The sequence below is a fragment of the Conger conger genome, chromosome 10, assembly GCF_963514075.1.
Source record: "Conger conger chromosome 10, fConCon1.1, whole genome shotgun sequence".
In the NCBI taxonomy this organism is placed as follows: domain Eukaryota; kingdom Metazoa; phylum Chordata; class Actinopteri; order Anguilliformes; family Congridae; genus Conger; species Conger conger.
Window position 1 is genome coordinate 44,241,204 of NC_083769.1, and position 19,233 is coordinate 44,260,436.

General features: G+C 40.7%; 1 protein-coding gene across 1 annotated transcript in view; it reads left to right on the forward strand.

Moving 5' to 3' along the window:
• The first annotated feature begins 4,964 nt into the window (after positions 1–4,964).
• The window catches only part of prdm16 (PR domain containing 16), a 249,380-nt gene continuing 235,111 nt past the window's right edge, over positions 4,965–19,233 (forward strand). Inside the window, exon 1 of the mRNA XM_061258651.1 lies at positions 4,965–5,022. Coding sequence (XP_061114635.1) covers positions 4,986–5,022 — 37 coding nt within the window. The 5' untranslated portion in view covers positions 4,965–4,985. The remainder of the gene's footprint in view (positions 5,023–19,233) is intronic.

Here is a 19,233-nt window from a genome sequence, read left to right on the forward strand (position 1 = left end):
GCATATTATGTCCAGAGAGCTTTTCACCCCGCTGAAGTAATCTTGTTTACTTTACTGTTACACTGACTCTGGCAGAATGACCATTTACAGTGCTCATAATAACTTATAATTCACACCACAGGTCAGTGTTTTGATGTCTCTAGAATATTATGTCCAAAATCCTGGGCTGGGAGGGTTTTATTTCAGATATCTAATGCACTGTGATGTTATCTCCGCGTAACTCATAATCCCGGGCCTATTTCTACCGTGGATAAAGCTTCGGTTTCAGTGTGTTAGGATAAAACTCCACATGGACTACAGACCACACGAATCTTATGTAGTATAGTTCATGCTGCGTCATATTTCTAATTCCTGTTCCACATTTCGGTCTCTGAGTTTATTATATTTGTAATGCACCCACTGAATTGAACGATTATAAGGAAATGGTTTAACTGCACTAAATTCAATTCAAATATATTTTCAATTCGCTCTCCTCCCTAATCAAGCCAAGCATGTCACATGATCCACATATGTGTTTCTAAGATACTGTTTTAATTATGCTTATATACATTTCAGAACAAACCATATATTCTCACATCTTTTTTTCTATATTTTTGACAGTTCGTAACAACTGGTTCGCTCAAGCCCACTTCGACCAAGAAAAACCACAGAGCATTGTTTCAAATCAATTCCATTTTTGGTGTCTTTCGGTTCCTGTATTACGTAATTAAATCACATATAGTCTATCCTTTTGTCATATTTAAATCATGAATCAAGAATCAGTGAAATTCAATGAAAATCAGTGAATAGTTATTGTATCAGGGAAACAGCTTTCTTTGAATGCCATTACCAATGAGGCAACGTTGCGTTCATCAGACTGTACCGTGGATTCGGATGTAAACATACATGATAGTGTTATAAACGGTCCCATTAATAATAATCATAATAAGTCATGTTGTAAGCGCACATTTAAAATAAAAAGACAAACATTGGACAGTGGCTTATCAAATGCAACTCAGTGGTTCATATTTTCGCAAAAACCGCCCGACTTCATTAATACAGATAATAAAATGGCAGTAATGCTGGTGATGGTAATGCAAAGAAAAAAAGAAAGAAGCGCATATTACTGCGGCCTGGCTTGTACACCACCTCTCTTCCGGGGTCTGGGCCAACAGCCCCCTCCCTTCCTGCGCTCCAGCCACAGGAAAATGGCAACAGTCTGGAAGGAAAATACTCAAAAACGCATGGTTACGGGACAGTCGCGTCTCCGGGAGCTCGTAAAAGGCAAACGCTTAAATGACGCAGAAAACTATTCCCCAACGAGCGCGTGCCGAAGAGCAACACTTTTCTTTACAAGAGTAATTACAGTTAATTGCTCTCAAAAAAAAAGAAAAAAAAGGTGTTGCTCTGTATGACACAATTTGTCCAGCACAATGTGAAAAATAATAAATGCGTTTCATTTTCAATTGTTTCGGAGAGCTAATGAAAACATTGATGGGCCAGAACAGAAGAAAACAGCTGCTGCGTCGAATTTAACTTCCATTTGACTACTTTGAATAGGTATTAGATGTAGGTCGCTACTGTAATTTTATTTATTTATTTTTTTAATGTGGGTGTCTTCATTTCGGAAATATAGGCGGATAATTGAGTTAAGAAATTAACACCCATTTTTTAATGCATATAATCAAGAATATGCATATTATACTTTTGCTCTATTGTCTGGCCTTTTTTACCAATCCATGTTTCTCCAACAAAAATGCAAATACCGGGCGCGGAACCTCTTCACTAATCGGATAATCCATAATAATAATAATAAATCAATATTACGAGTCATTTCTCATTCCTAATAGCTACCACTCCGAAGAGCGCGTTTTTTTGTTCCAGTTTTGGATACTTGCTAATGCGGCATGAGAAATTGACTATATTTTAAAAGGTCTTGAAAAAACATTATTGGATGCATCCACACTTCTAAGAACAAGAGTGGTGGCATTTTTGGTAGGTGTCTTTGTAATTAGAACTACCCGAGTAATGCAATTCCGGTAGCTTTGTGCCTTAATTTAGTCGCACATTGAGGAAATATGAGATGCTTAGATTGACCAATATTGTCGCAAAAGGCTTAGAATAAATTAGTCTTTACTGTAATATTTGTACTTCAGTGTATGACTCAAATCTAAAAGCCATTTGCGTTTATTTTATTATCACAGGTATCAGTCTATTTTGTAATGCATCGTGATGATCTTAACAATAATAGAACTTTCATAAATGTATTCATTTTTGGCATGGCAAATGTCTGCGGTAAAATGTTTTGTTATTTATGCACAGGTCTAAAATGTTATTGGATCGTCTGAGTATATACATTATTATTATTATTATTATTATTATTATTATTATTTTATTTTTTAGTATTATGCATTCTCCATTACAAGTAGAAATTAAAATAAGTTATTTATCTGTTTTTGTGGGGGGTTTTTTTGCTATGAGAATTTGTGTAAAAAAACATATAAAGGCTGGATTTGATCGCGGTGATGTGGAGGTTGCCCGTCCCAGGAGAGTTATCCTTTACCTGAGACGGGTGGACTATTATAGTCGGTAAACCTACATTGCAGTGGCACCTATATGTGCTTGCGACATACAAATGATTACCCTAAAAATATTGAATAACTTAATTTAGAATAAACATCTCTTGATGAGTAAAATGAGATTGATTAACCCGATCAGAAGTGTCTCTCAGCACGTAGGTGATGCAAACGTTTCTGCAAGAAATATTTTCTTTCATAAATATTTCATTAATGCTTCATTAAAGCTATTTGCGAGGGGGAAAAAACAAAACAAAATTGCACATGTAATGTATATCAAATTTTGTCATGTACATGCTATTCGATCCCACAGCACCTGACCTTTCCACGAACATCATGCAGTAAATTATATATGCGTAACCTATAAAATGGAAGCACATAATACAAAAAAAGTAATATTTTTTTAATTGACTTTTGAGACATAACATTTTGATTCTTCTAGCCACCAGCCAGCGTTGCGATAAATCGCTTTATTTTTTAGTGCTCGTAATACACCTTGGCAGTTGAAGCAGACAACACAGACTTGTGAATGAGGATCTGTATTTATTTTGCAAGCAAGCTAGCAAATAACCTTCATTTTAATGCAAATCTTGTTAATGCATTGACATATTAAACAGTCTACGAGAACATGCATATATAACACACTCGATGGCTAATTTACCAGCTTTGAAACATGTCCATTTTCAGATGGCTTCAACAGTTTGTAAAATTGTTAGACCCTCCTCGTCACGGCCCCGTGCGCTCCGGCTCATTAGAAGTTGTGTCATTAATTCGGCTCGTCGGTAATTAAGGTCTACTGTATCTGTGTCCCTCGCCCTGCATAGATGCTGCAGGACGACAGAAGGCACGTGGACATTACACCGTAAACCAAAATATATATTGCAGTTTTGAAACAACAGTCCAGTTGCTTTTGCAAATGCATTTTTATTAGAATGGATTTTTTTTTTCAGGCAATGCACAGGTACAGGGACACCACAAAGCATTGTTTCGTCAAGCACTGTCTGTCATTTCGGTCATTTTCGAATTGCCTGTTTCATATAGGCTACTGCACTTGAATCAAAGTTAAAGTTACTTGCTATATATATATATATATATATATATATGTATATATATATATATATATATATATATATATATATATAGGCGCACATAAAACGCATGAAATATGCATGTAGCCTTCTATGCATGCACGCTCGCTTTAAACAGGTTGAAGGTAAAGTCATACTTACGATATCAGATGATCTTTTTTTCCCTTTGCTTGATGACGCTACCCTTTTATCTTGGTTATTGTTTACATCGCTAAAGTAAATAGGAAGTCGGATCCCACTAGGTAGTACTGGGAGAATTGGCACATAGTATAAAGTCGAAATAAAGTTTTTTTTTTCAATGTAAAGGTTGATGTTTATGTCTATTCTTATAAGAACAGAAAATCTTGTACCGAAAGCGGCCGCTGGATACAGGACTTGTGGTCTTGAGTGCGCTGAGCGTCGAGAGCACTGCGGCGGCGTGTGACATTGGGCAACATATGAAACGGCAGTCACCGCGTGCGCGCGGTGCTAAATCATCTCCGTAAAACCAAATGCACTTTTCATTTGACCTTATACCTATTGATGGAGCTCAATTAATGGCGTCGAAAATAACTGAATGAAAGATGGGGGAGATTGCGGGAAATACATAGAAGTGAGCATGAATAAAGGAAATGTTTAAAACGGCAATATCGATAATAATAATAATAATAATAATAGTAATAATAATAATAATAAATAGACAATTTACCCAGGAGTAGAGGAAACACAGTTTATAGTTGACGCAACACAAATATTGTATTGTTAGTATTATGTTTCTTATTAATAATAATAATTATATTAATATTAATAATAATTATAATAATATTAGCAATAGTCATACCAATCGTTATAAAAGTGCATTGTTGCATAATAATACTGTACCTTAAAATCCTTACTTGTCATATGTTCACTCTTTATTTTGTATCGTTATTGAATAATGTCGCTATTTGATCTGAAAACAATCACCTTGCAATTGAGGGATGCGACCTTGACCCTACATCCCGTGCAGTGTCCAGCGCGAGACCGGATTCCGCAGGTTTGCGAAAAATAAGAGTTATTGGTCTTAAAGGGGCAGAGAGGGAGAGGTTGAAGAGAGAGGGGGGGGGGGGTGAAAGAGTCTGAGATGGTGCGGAGAGAAGGAGGAGGAGGGGAAGAGATAAGTGATCTAAAGGGGAGACGATAGGACAAAAAAGTGATGATGATGAATACATTGGAAAGTTTTTTGGCCCTGACGAGGGTGTCAGATTGAATGGCCTGTGCGCATGTGCGAAGGTGTCCAAACTGACAATGCTTGTGAGATGAAGATAGTGTTGTTGCTGCTTCTGGGCTCAAGGAGGACGAGAGGAATCTACAAGCCGACACCATGAGATCCAAGGCGAGGGCGAGAAAACTGGCCAAAAGTAGGTCTTTTTTCCCTTCTTACACTTTCACCCGGCGTCTCGATACTCCGAACTCACGTATAGATCTCAGACGTGTCCTTTTCATTTAACAGTTCCTTTAAGAAACGCTTCTTTGTCCTCGTCGATATTTTCTGTCTTGAGAAAAATCTAAAAACTAAAATACTTTAGAGCCTTGTATTCCCACCGTTTCGCTGTCGCTGCCTCCGTTTGCTTGTTCGCAGCGTCAGAAGTTTCTTATGTGATGAAACAACGCTGATGTTCGCCGTCTACATGATAAGGAGAAAACAATATTGTAATTCCAGGAGAACGGGATGTTGTAGTTTCGCTGATTTCTGCTCATTGAGGTTAGAAACTGTAGAATCGTTAAACGAAAGTTAGCTAAAAGTTGTCGAAAGGGATAGTAACTTTTTTATTGAGTCGTTCCAAGTCTTGTGAAATAATATTCCTGGCTTTTGAAATAGTGGGCGCTGTAGCACTGTTCATGGCAACGGGGAGCTGGGAATCCAAAGAGTGAGTAGCGCTCAGAAACAGACAAACCGACAAGGGGAACGTTCTGTAGGAGAGGGAATTTGAAAGAAAATGGCTATGTTTTCACGGACTTTCCCCCAGTCTTTTTTACCTCACAAGAAATTGCATCAACGAAGCCTTTTTTTTCCTGGGCCGTTGTGTTTCAATTGTGTTTCGGCTCTCCTTCTGGGAATGGCAATCAATAATGTTTCGAGCTGCACGAAAATACACATTCTCTGGACTGTTGCTAACTTGGTGCTATTTCACATGGGAAATGTGTGTATTATTTTTTAATTGTGTTGTTTGCGCCGTTTGTTTTCGCTCAAGGTAGTTTGGTTTTTAATTTTCTCTTTAGAAAGTCTGTTTGGCATGTAACATATATGTATTTTTAATCTCTCAGTGCCTTTCATGAAATAGCAATTAATCAGTGTGCACCAACGTTTACTTCTACTATTAGTGAACGTACAGCAATTTAGGAGAACTCTTATTTTTATATGTTGTTATTATTCGAACAATTTTAGATTTTGTGCGGATGCATCCATTCGGGATTATAATTTGTCTCACTTTTTCCCGGTGAGTTTTTTTTTGTCTCTCGTAATGGTATAAATGCAATACAGTGGACACTGGTACACAATTTACATATAGGCTAATGTTATTGATAATAAAACAATCCTTAAAATAAAAGCAAACCGTAATGGCTTGTTTTGCTTAAGATGATAAACTTGTGCACAAATATAAAAAGTTAAGACATTGCATGATATCACATATTGTAAGCATTTGTATTATTATATTAATTTCTGCAGATTGATTTATAAACGCTTTCTAGGATACAATAGAAACATACTACAGGCTTATAGTAATATGTGCGAAAAAATTATGCAATGTTTAGGAAACGTTTAGGCATGTACACTAGCTATTTTTAAATCCTGTTCTGCGTGTATTTCATTTGATACTGCTTTCCTTTTATGATCGCCATAAATATCTGGCTAGCTATCGCAATTTTAATGCAATTAATTCAAAATAGTGTCACTAGTACGATGTTAACACATTGTACGGTAATGCATATAGTGTAAATAGTGTAATTCTTAATATTTGCGAAAATATTTATTTTCATAAGCTCGTGCTGTGGATACAGCTTCGAACAGTTTTCCCCTCCAATATATTCCAAGTAATTTGCGAGTAATGATCAATGATTTGCAATTGTATTAAAATGTCCACTATGTAAACATACCTCGTCCTCCTGCTGGCTTGGCTGCAGTCGTCGGCTCACATCCCGAAATACCTGGCTTTAGGAAGGAAGCACACAATTCCACAACCCCCTTTTCCTTTAACAGGTGGGGATTTTTAGCGCACCAAGCCCGAATATGCGTCTGCACAAGTATTTACGTAAATAATAAGAATGTTAATACCACAAAAGTCTGATCTAGCAATGATATTTTATGTAGTGTTCAGAACACTCATTACACCTCTTGCCGTGCACGGTAGGCCATTTGTGTACAATTCCAAGATGTAGGCCTTTCCCCAATCTAGAGTTCAATCTTCAGGCTCAATACAAATAGCATGACAATTTCCAGTAAATTGCTGGATATGTGGTTGAGACAAGACACAGAATTTACACACTTTTTCTCACACAAATGTTACATTTACTGTTCATAAACTGCATGCATACATACATACATACATATATACCTACATACAGACATACATACGTACTTACATATATACATACATACATACTTACATGCATACATACATACATGCATACATACATGTTTTTGTGCTCATTCGTGTTTTGTAGTTTCATTCTTGTTGTAGGCCTATAAAAATGTACTGATTATGCTTAGACAGGGCATACGAGTTTCTAGGAAATTAGGTAGGCCTAATTTTTATTGAGTCAGCGGCTTAGTTTGAAACAGTTAAACAAAATCCACAGGGAATCTTGGCACTGTAGGCTACCTCTTGTGGACTACTTTAATTTGTGTCTCTAATAACTTTGTACCGATCAGTTATGATCGTTTGTTAGTTCCTCCATTGCTGCATATTTTGAAACTTCAAACAGAAATATTTGAAGCAACTCTTCAGCGCGCGTCGTAGCAGGCCTGCAGTGCCCAATAGAATGCAGATGCGTAATTTAAAATATTGACATGTGTCAGTGTATGTTGATGTTTCTGTCGACAGATTTAGCTGTTATATTTGATCCAACTTATTTATGACTTCCTTTAAACCATGCGACGATCAAACAAGAATAAGTATTTTTTCATGTTATCGATTTAATTTAAAAAAATAATGTTTAAACATTTTTGTCTGATTTAAAGTCATGCCATCAAAACCGTCAAATTCCACCACCTGCTACTACCAATAATAATAATAATAATAATAATAATAATAATAATAATAATAATAATGTAATCATACAAACGATAGTAATAGTCATCCAAGTACAGATATATTGTTTTCATTGACATCGATCACATTTGATGTAGTGTTTGCGTTTGTTTTCTGGCTTTTTGTTGCATTTGTTTTTTGCTTTCTGCCAAGTCATGCTTTGCTCAGGATGTTATGCATACATAGTTCTGTCATTTTCTAATATGAAATTATAATGTCCAGTGGAATCTTGTAACACCGCGCTCCGACACATTCCAAACGTCCTGAAAGGAGAAGAATGTTTTGCGTTCTCAAATATCGTTCTATCCTATATTTGCTGTTATGATTTAATTTTCTGTGACTAAATAGACATTCGTAATTAAAAGTTATATATTCTACAACTTGATAGCACAAGTTTAAATGCGTGTACAATAGGTCAGCACATGACAGAGAATAGCACGAAATACAGAGCCAGGATGCAGGACAGAAATTGATCCGGGCCTCTCCATTTTATAGGCTATTCTCTGCATGAATTACGTGGGAACATTCATGGGAGTTACCACATACTATAAGTGACGCCATGAGGTCCAAATAACCGAAATAAGTGAATTAAATATCTTCTTAATCGGATTAATTATCAGCAAAATCGAGGAACATGCAGCCGACATACATATTGGATAGCACAGAAAAGCATTTTTTATTTGCAGTAGAGGGTTTTATTGTGCGAGGTGTAGTTTACATTCGATCTACTGAGAAACTACATGGAGTCCTTACAGTTTCAATCTACAGTGCGTTTTCCCTTTCTTGTTGCCGATGCTATGTTGGCCTAGATGCAGCTAATTCTAGAACATTGCGCGTGCGAATAGTAGGACACACCAGGAAAGCTCTTCTAAATGTGAATGTACAGCTTACATGATATCGGATTTTATAGGCTGTAAGCACTGGAGATATTCTGTGAGATCACACCACTCATTTTGCGGCGACTGGAGCCAATGGGCGGATTCACGCCGCAAATCAACTGCAGCTAAAGCCTACCTCCAAAAAAAAAAAAAAAATCAATAACTAATTTTAGGCTTTATTAGTTTTGTCTCCTCTTAAATATCCAACGTTATTTTGTTTTATTCGCTTTGAGAGAAAATGTGTCATTGACCTTAGCTCACATTTTGGGCACCGTTAATGCAATGCACTTTGCGGTTAGATTGCCTCTGCCTTTCAACAGGTATAGAATGTCACCGTGCTTCCAGTGGAATATGTAGGTGTGAGGAGGTTAGCCGGTCTTACGCCAGTCTAATATATCACAATTATGTGATCACAGTAGCCCACATCGTTTTAGCCCGTGAGAAAGATACAGTAGGTCTTGTCGTATATGAGATCATTGACTCTACAGGTAAAGACGCCAGCTGCTGCGATGCCCACTACTCCCGGAATGTCCAGAGAGCCTCGAACGAGTGGAGCGCAGTTTTTTTTTTTTTTTTTTAAAGAGAGGAGCTAACGCATTTTTAGACACTAGATCTCAATTTGCAGTGCAGGTCCGTTCTCTAATGTCTGGCACAGGGTTTGTGATGGCGTTGACCTACTCATCTAGTATGGCCGATATGTACTGACCGAGTAGTTGGATCCAACGCGATATCTCCCCCGGTACAGGGAAGGAAATCAAATGCAGTTGTAAACAAGACAGCTAGCATGCCAGTCCCAATGTGGAGCAGCCCGTCTGTCTTTGCTGTGCTGCAGAGTTGAATGCCGTAAAGAGTTTTTCTGCATGGACTCTGTGGAGTCATTCAATCAAACTGAAGATTTGTTGAGCATAACTTTTAATAATACAATTCATTTTTAGTTTTTTTTGTTTTTGTTATGGGTAATCGGTCTAATCTGTAGTGATGAAAATAAAATACTGGCATGTCAAGCAAAATGACAATGACGTGTAGATATAGTAATATGTTTAACAATAAAATAATGCTAATAATAGTCATAATTGTCATAATAATTATTATAATAATAATGGTTGTTGTCATCGTTGGTGCTAATAATAATTTATTTTTTCTACAACTGGATGGTAGACTTTTGAGTTTATTCATTTTGTGCGAAAAACCTGGCCAAGTTGCAGAGAATTCAACTTTTTCCTATTAAAGAAAACAAGGCTCAGAGTTAGTCTGAAACCTGAAGAAGAAGAAGTGACGTCACTGAGTAAATATATTGTCTGGACACTTATCACCAACCATCAACACTCCCTCTCACAGGGATCCATTATTAGAAGGGGGTCGTAAGGTCTCAATAAAAAGTTTGAGCTTTGAGATTGCTGATCCTTGGAGAATACTATTTATTCACGGAAGACCTCACTGAATGAAGGGAAACTGGTGTGTACTGGAAAAGAAAGGGACCTGGCTCGCAAATCTCTCTCTCTCTCTCTCCCTCTCTCTCTCTCTCTCCCTCTCTCGCTGATTTAGCAAAGCAAATCTATGGCAAACCCACACACCTTATAAAGTTCACCTGTACTGCCACCCGACGCGGTCACGGCTGTAGGTGTTGCCACTCTCCGCACCGTGTGTGCACGATTGACTCTTTGTATATAAGAACGTTCAGGTTTAACTGTGCAGTCAGACCGATTTTAATTTGCCGGCCTGTTTACATAGGCTGTGTGTGTGCTACGAACAACCCGTGTTGTTGTACGGCCTATGCTGTTTTGACAGATCTAATAAAACCAACCCGTAGCACAGTAAAACAACAATGGGAGCTGTGTTAAACCTCTGATAAAAGACACAGGTCCTCCGGTATATACCAGACGCTGAGCTTGCACAGCTAAAATGGCTGACGGTGGAGTTTCCTCACCCAGGTAGAAATTATTACACGAATGAATATAGCACAAAACAAAACTTTTAAGCAGGCATTGAAATAGTTAGCGCTTGCTAAACTCTTTGCACAACGCTTAAGGACAAGGTGATGTTGCAGTGGGGTCACTGGTCTCCCTTGGTATGCAATGGAAATACAAAAGGCTACGAGGGAATAAACTACAGGGCTCGTACTATCTTTGTCTGTGAGTTTGTGTATGATAAGAAGATTTGGTCAATGGCAAATTGTGCATACCCTCTTGCATATTGTCGCAGAGTAGATAATATATCTATTAGCATGGAGACATTGTAGGTGTCTGTCTGCAAGGCAGTGCACACAGTAAAAGGCATTTCTCAGCTATGTTTACACACAGTAAAAGGCACATTATAGCCTGGTTTTAAGCTATGTTGTCTCTGAACCCTATTTAGTTTCCCTAGCATGCTCACATACACACACACACACACACACACAAATACATATACTCTTGTAAATGCACATACAGATATGTCCCTGTATGTACATAGACACACACATAAAAACACACATGTAGGCATACACCCACACACATGTTCTCAAACACAGGTACCCTCCCCCCTTCACACGTACACACAGACTCTCACATACACACACACACATGCACACACACCCAACCCCCTCCACACACAGAGGCTCTCACACACACACACTCATACACATACACACACACACACACAACCCAACATTTGCATTCATGCGCAAACACATGATACGAACACTGTACGTGTAGGATGTTCTTCTTAAGATCAGCGTGGATTGATTGTATTCTGCATGTTCCTGAGCAGTGGTTGGCCTGCATGCTACAGTGCGTTTACCGAGTGGGCCGGTTGAGTGTTTATGCGGTGCTGCCAGCAGTGGTTGGCCTGCAGTTGTGCGTCAGGGCTGGTCTGGTAGGGCGGCCAGTAGCGTAGTGGTTAAGGTACACGACTGGGACCCGCAAGGTCAGTGGTTCGATCCCCGGTGTAGCCACAATAAGATCCACACAGCCGTTGGGCCCTTGAGCAAGGCCCTTAACCGTGCATTGCTCCAGGGGAGGATTGTCTCCTGCTTAGTCTAATCAACTGTAAGTCGCTGATGTAATGTAACGCAATGTCTGAGACTGTGTGAAGTGTCCTGTGGTGTGTTTGGGGGTGGGGCGGCAGGGGCGACCTTGTTCTGGTCCGTCACAGGTGACTCATTACACAATCTACACGGCATTGTTCTGCCGGGGCCCCTGCTTGCCACATCTCACTGCCTCTGTGCGGGGAAGTCAGGTGTGCAGGTCTCAGAGCACGCTGGGGGGTGGTGTTCAGTGCACCTACTGCCACACGTTGTCCTAAACTTTCATTAACCGCTTTCATGTTTCACTTTTATTTACGTCTTACCCTGTGAGTTTCATAATTACTGAACTGAAAAAAAATTAAGAAAATGTTGCCAGAAATGAGCCAGTTGTTAGAAAAATAATTGCCTGATTTTGCAGGGTTGATTGGAGCCGGTCCTTAATCATTGTACATACTGAAGTTCTGAATCCATTTGAGCTATATCACTATATACTATACTATCACTATATGACTCATTCTAGTAGCACTGTCAATTTTAGTTTTTTAATTTAGTAAATTTCAGTTTTGCCGTTTGCTGTGGGCATTATTGCAATATAAGGTATTTTTAGTTGCTATGAATTTTAAGAGGTCCAAAAAGCCTTTACAGTGTTGTTGCTGTATTTGTTTCATAGAATAAAAGCCAACTAAAACATATGTCGTTGCATCTATTTTATCTGGAAAATATCTCTGGGTTTTATTCCAGTTGAGTTGGAAGACTGATTTCTCTTTCGGGAGTCACCCTCTCCCAGTTTGATTTTTAATCACCGTGTCACTGGGCGTCATGTAGCGTAGTGGTTAAGGTACATGACTGGGACACACGAGGTCGGTGGTTTTAATCCCGGTGTAGCCACAATAAGATCCGCACAGCCGTTGGGCCCTTGAGCAAGGCCCTTAACCCTGCAGTGCTCCAGGGGAGGATTGTCTCCTGCTTAGTCTAATCAACTGTATCAACGCTCTGGATAAGAGCGTCTGCCAAATGCCAATGATGTAATGCAATAATGTCATCTCTGCTTGTGTACCCAGAGGTTCCTCCTTTTGGGCCCTGTATTGGTACGTGTGACTTCCTGCGCCGGATGGTTCTGTGTTCATACCCTGATCTTGGCAGAGCCACACCAGTCTCACTTATGTTGTCACCTAGAGCGTAGATTTGGAACCGCAAGTTATCCTCTCTGCTGAATAAAAACAGCTCAAGCTAGGTTTTGAAACAGCTGGTAGCTGGTTGACCAGTTCAGGCCAGCTTCCAACTCGACATGGCTTTAGCTGGCTGACCAGTTCAGACCAGCTCCCTGCTTGACATGCTTTTGACCAGCTGAAGCTTTGTTTTGAAACAGACAAGCTACCAGCACCAGCTGGTTGACCAGCTCACACCCAGCTAGACCAGCTTCATGACCAGCTTGGTCATGCTGGTTGACCAGCTCATACCCTGCTTGATTAGCTTATGATCTGCATGACCCGCTTAATTTTCAAGCTGGTCAAGCTGGCATAGCTGGATTTTACAGCAGGGCTGAACTCCATAATGGGTGGAACCACAATGAGCTGTTAATCACTCACTGTTTTGAGCAGATGAAGGTTTAAGGCTTTTCTCCCCACAGCAAGTCACAATGACTGGTACAAATCTGTGAGCCACTGCCTAAGTCATACAGTCACAGTCTAATTTCCCATTACCAGTGCCCAGGTCCAATGGCTTCTCACTGCAGACCCTTAGCCACAGAGGTCCTACTGCTTCTGAAACATCACACACACACACACACACACACACATCACACACACACACAGACTCTCACACACACACATCCACACACCCACACATCCACACACACACACACATACACACACATGTGCGCACACACACGCACACACACAGACTCTCATACACACACACACACACACGCACACACACACACACACACAGACTCTGACACACACACATCCACACACGCACACATCCACACACACACACACACACACACACACACACACACACACGTGCGCACACACACACACACACATCACACACACACACACATCCACACACCCACACATCCACACACACACACACACACACACACACACACACGTGCGCACACACACGCACACACACAGACTCTCATACACACACACACACGCACACACACACACACACAGACTCTCACACACACACATCCACACACGCACACATCCACACACACACACACACACACACATACACACACACACACACGTGCGCACACACACGCACATACACAGACTCTCACACACACACACACACAGACTCTCACACACACTCACACACACACACACTCACACACACACAGCTGTAAACAGACTCCACGCAAGCTCTCAGTTCAGCTCGCAGACTGATGGGGTTGAAGTTTTACTAACTGTAAACTGTGTATTGGATCAACATTGAAGTATAATTAACACAGAATAAAAGGGGTCTGTGTTGATTATTAGAGGCTGTAAAATGGCAAGAAGTCAAGCTCATAAGAGCCCTGCAAAGTCAAACAGTGGACATTTTGTAGGTGTCCAGCAATGGAATTCAATGTTGCAGATTTCTGCCAGTTCAGTAGGCACCGAAATTGTGTTTTTGCAGAATCCTTAACGGCAGTGATCAAAGTGCAGGACTGCAATAAGGAGATTCTGTCTATTTGGTGAATGCTGCATTCGCACCTGGGCGAAGGCTTGCTTCTGCTCTGCTGCTTGGCAAAAGAAAATATGGAGATTGTCTGTTTTTTTTTGTGCAAAGGCAATATTTTCATGAGGTTTTGACTTGAGGAATGTTTCAGTATGTGAAATGAGTTGGAGGCTGTTTATTATTTAGAGGATGGTAACACAGAGATCAGGCTCTGGCTCTGTAGACACCTGCCTGTGCTGACGTGCGTCTATATGTGGATATGGCTGAGGTGTGTGTGTTGTGTGTGTGTGAATGTGAGTGTGTGTGTGTGTGTGTGTGTGTGTGTGAGTCTGTGTGTATGTGTGTGTGTGTTTGAGTGTGTGTGTGTGTGTGTTTGAGTGTGTGTGTGTGTGTGTGTGAGTGTGTGTGTGTTTGAGTGTGTATGTGTGAGTGTGTGTGTGTGTGTGTGCGTGAGTGTGTGTATGTGTGAGTGTGTGTGTTGTGTGCTGGGCGTTGGGCGTTGGGTTGGTGTGCCAATGGAAGTGAAGTTAGACATTTAAAAAAAAGCAAAATTCTATATATTTTAAATTGCATAGGAAATCCTTCCCTTCAGCACCCATATACAACATACAGACGGACACGTGCACACACACTCATAAACACACACACAGACGCACACACAAAAAAAAGAACATATCAGACTCATCTGTTCTTCCTCAAAAGTTGCATCGCGAGAGAGAGAGAGAGAGGAGGCCCAAGGGAGTGAGGGAAAGAGGGAGAGATTGAGAGAGACAGAGACAGAGAGAGACGGAGAGAGAGAGACACACAGAGATATGGAGAGAGACGGAGAGAGACAGAGAGAGAGAGACGCAGAGAGAGACAGTAGTCGAGAGAGACGGAGAGAGAGAGACGGAGAGAGAGACGCAGAGAGAGACAGTAGTCGAGAGAGACAGAGAGATGGAGAGAGAGAGACGCAGAGAGAGAGAGAGAGATACGGAGAGAGAGACAGAGAGAGAGACGCAGAGAGAGACAGTAGTCGAGAGAGACAGAGAGAGATGAAGAGAGAGAGACGGGGAAAGAGACGCAGAGAGAGTAAAGTGGTGGCCGTCTGCGGGTGAGGGTGTCTCTGTGTGCCGTGGACTCAGGCCTTGAAGTCGCGTCCTGCAGAGATAAGCAGGGTGGCGTCCGCGCGGTCTTCTCGGCGCAGAGACAGAGACATCGGGCTCTCTTTCATGTGCGCTATCTGCCCGCCGTTCAAACGCTTGGCTCACTCATCTATCTGACGCCTCCATCAGCTCTGTGCGGCCGTTTCGCCATTAGCACACAGATGGACAAGTTGTGTCTCATTAAAGTGGATTAAACCAGTGTAATGGCGTGGGCAGAGAGCACTCCCGAGATCGCCGTCTTTGATTTCCCGCGATAAAGGACACTTTTATGTCTTCAGGACTGAAGTGATTAGACTGTCAGCCTATGGTGGGCTGTGATAAACGTGCAGCTGAGGAATGCGGAGATGCACAGTAGTTGACCCATCATTACGGAACGGCTGAGTCAGCCAGCCGGGCCGGGACATCACTCTGTTTGTTTAATACTTAACTTTCTCTCAAACGATGAAGAAGGGCGGGGGGGTGGGGGGGGGGTGGGGGGTCGGTCCCCAGATGAACGCACTGCTTATTTTACTGCCCCCCCCCCCCCACTCTTTCTGTCCATGGAAATTGGCTTAATTATATCAATGGTATGTTTCTTTTTTCAGTTTGCAACACAATTAGCCCATCTCACTGGCTGCAATTTATTTTCATAAAAAAATAAACGGGTGGCATGTTGATTTGCAGGTTCCCATGAGAGAGAGCGCTATTGGTGTGTTTAATTTCATTAACTACAGTGTGGCCTACAGGAAAAATATATAAAAGCCTAACCTGCCTCCATTTTCATAAACCACTTCAGCGCCAACCACCTAAACAAACCATTAGAGCATTAGATCTCACTCTTGGCATTTTTGGAAGCCCCAAGTGTGTGTTAGAGTCTGAGGGTAAATCTTTGCAAAGCTATTTATTTTTCCAAGAACTGTTTTAAAATTGTCATTAATATGTAAAATCAATTTTCTCTGAGGTGTACATGCATGTATTCTCAAAGCGCTGGGGCTTTTTAAAGCAGATCATCAATCTATACTTTCATCTGTGCAAGTCTCATTAATTACTGCTTTTAAAGGCTATTGTCTTTTCACTGAAGTATTTGGCATATTGTACATGGATGTGTATTTACTCCCTAAGAGAATGCCCCATTGGATTTATTTATAATAGAGATGAGGGCAGATTTCATGTTTTAAATAAGAAACCCAGTTTTAAGAGCAACAATGTCCTGCATTTCTCTATTCTTTCCTTCTTTTTTCTTTCTTTATTTTTGTGTGCGTATGTGTGTGTGTGTGTGTGTGTGTGTGTGTGTGTGTGTGTGCACGTGCGTCCATGCCTCTGTGCGTAAATCTAACATCGTAATGATGCAATTTAGGGCCAGGAATATTTGTAAACATTTTTTTCAACCATATGAAAAAAAAAAAAACATATTTGTTTTTTCATATGGTTACAGAATATCTATACAGAACATCTGTATTAAGTACTTCTTGCCATATCAATGCCTGAAACAAAATTCCAAATCATATCAATGAGTATGCTTCTATATTATTTGTGTTCTGAAAAAAAATCATGGCTTTATGGACCCTTAAGACAGCAGCCTAATCTAATCCAGCCATGCATATGTCATATAGTATATTCATTAATAAATGTACAGCTTACCTGCCAATGGGCCGAAAGTCAAACCATTAGTTAGCCTAATATTCCCCTGATAATAAAAATTAGCATAATGTGTCTTAATTGTAGTATTAATTGCACGAAAATTGCAAGCATACATAATTAAGGCTGTTTCAACTACTACAGGTATAGCTGGTAACTGTATAAAAGCTATCAGCCTTTGCTAATGACTGTAGTCTCGTTTCATAAGGAGCACACTTACATTCACTTGGTTACTTGTACAAATAACTGAACTGGTCTGCATATGCACATATCCTATTTGTTAATCTGTTTGCTGTTTAGTTGATATTTTATAAATGTTTAATTTAATTTGTTTAATTTATATATTTCTTTAACTAGACTTGTTACTTTAGTGTGCTTATTCCCGGTGTCTATTGCTCGTAATTTATAATAAATAAATAAATCAATAATGAAATTGCATTTAAATGTAAATTTAAATTGGTGGTCTGCTATACTGGTAAAAAAAGAACATCGATGTTTGTATTGTGTGCATGACGGGTTTTAAAATTCAATGCATCAATGGATCAATACATTTTTCCTGGGCCTAAATTGCATGGTTACCCTATTGGATTTACACACATACGCACACACCTTTACCAAAATATTCACCGGTATGAGGACCTGTTTTGGACATTGGTCAAGTCATGGCGCTGAAACAAAATGGGTATTCTCTGATTGAACTGGCATAAAACAGTGTTATCAAGGATACATTCGCTTATTCTATCGCCTTATTTTATTATTAGCGGGGTAATGCTGTTGCGTGACGCCACGAATGTGTGGTTATCACACACCATTGATGATGGTGGAATCTGCGGTCTCGTAATGTCTAATGCAATGCACGGTCATTTCTCAAAGAGCTTCTTTCTTTTGACTTTTTTAGGAAAGTGATATCTGTGAACACTGTAACCCTCTCTAAGATTGTGTTCCTGGGGCGGGGGGACGGGGGGGGGGACTGGTGAGGGAGTTGGCAAGCGGAGGAGGGGGGGGGGTGGGGGTTGCAGTGGTGATGGTGGCAGGGCTTGGTCTTCACTAAAACATTTCAAGATGGGCTATTAACTCCGGTCCTGCGCTGCGACCCCCCCCCCGCCCCCCCCCGCCCCTGAAAGCCATCGCTCTGTCCTGCCAGTGTCCGGTTCCACAGCAACCCACGGGTCCGCGTGTGAAAATATTGAATTGCAAAAACATCCCGGGCGAGGGGCTGTGTGAATGGCCCTTTCAGCGCAGGGCCCGGAGCAGGGCTGCAGCTACTGACTGATGGACAACAAATGGCATTCTGTGCCCCGCGGACGCCCTGCGAGCCTCCTCTTCAGGCCCGCCGGCCCTGCGCCGCGTTACCCAGCGTCCGTCCCGCCGTCCTGCTTTCCGCAGGCTCGGTCAGCCGACTCGTACGTGGGAGACGCGAATGAGAAACTGCGGATTCCGCCGGGCCCAGACTTTAACTGGCAGCGTGTTTGTTCGAGTTATAGCCTCACCTGTTTTTAGATTCTCGCGTAGATTTTGTGAGCCCGGGCACTATGGATTGTGAAGTGGTCAGCGGAGGTTATTATATTCTATGTGGTAGTATTATTATTAAATTCAACGAATTTTTTTTTGTTGGGAGTAAAAGCATAATGTGAAGTGCAGACACACTGGGAGCGTGTCTTTTGTGTCTGTGCCTGTGATCTCTTTTTGACCTTTTACTTCTGTTAGCTTCCATTAGCATTCCTGTGTGTGCAACTGCAACTTGCCTTACGTTTAGCGTATGCCTACTTGATAAAATATCCATTTGATATTTTCTCAGAAAAGCTGACCGCTTTTGTATGCAAATTAAAATCGGCCAAGTTCAGTATCACTGCCATTACTGTTACAGAAAATAGATGGTAAGCCCATTAACAATTGTAGTTATTCAAATACGATATGACCAGCCATACTGGAAAATCCAGTTTCATACACAGCAATTTAGTGTATAATTTCAGTTCCGACTGAGGGAACTCTGAGTCTTTTG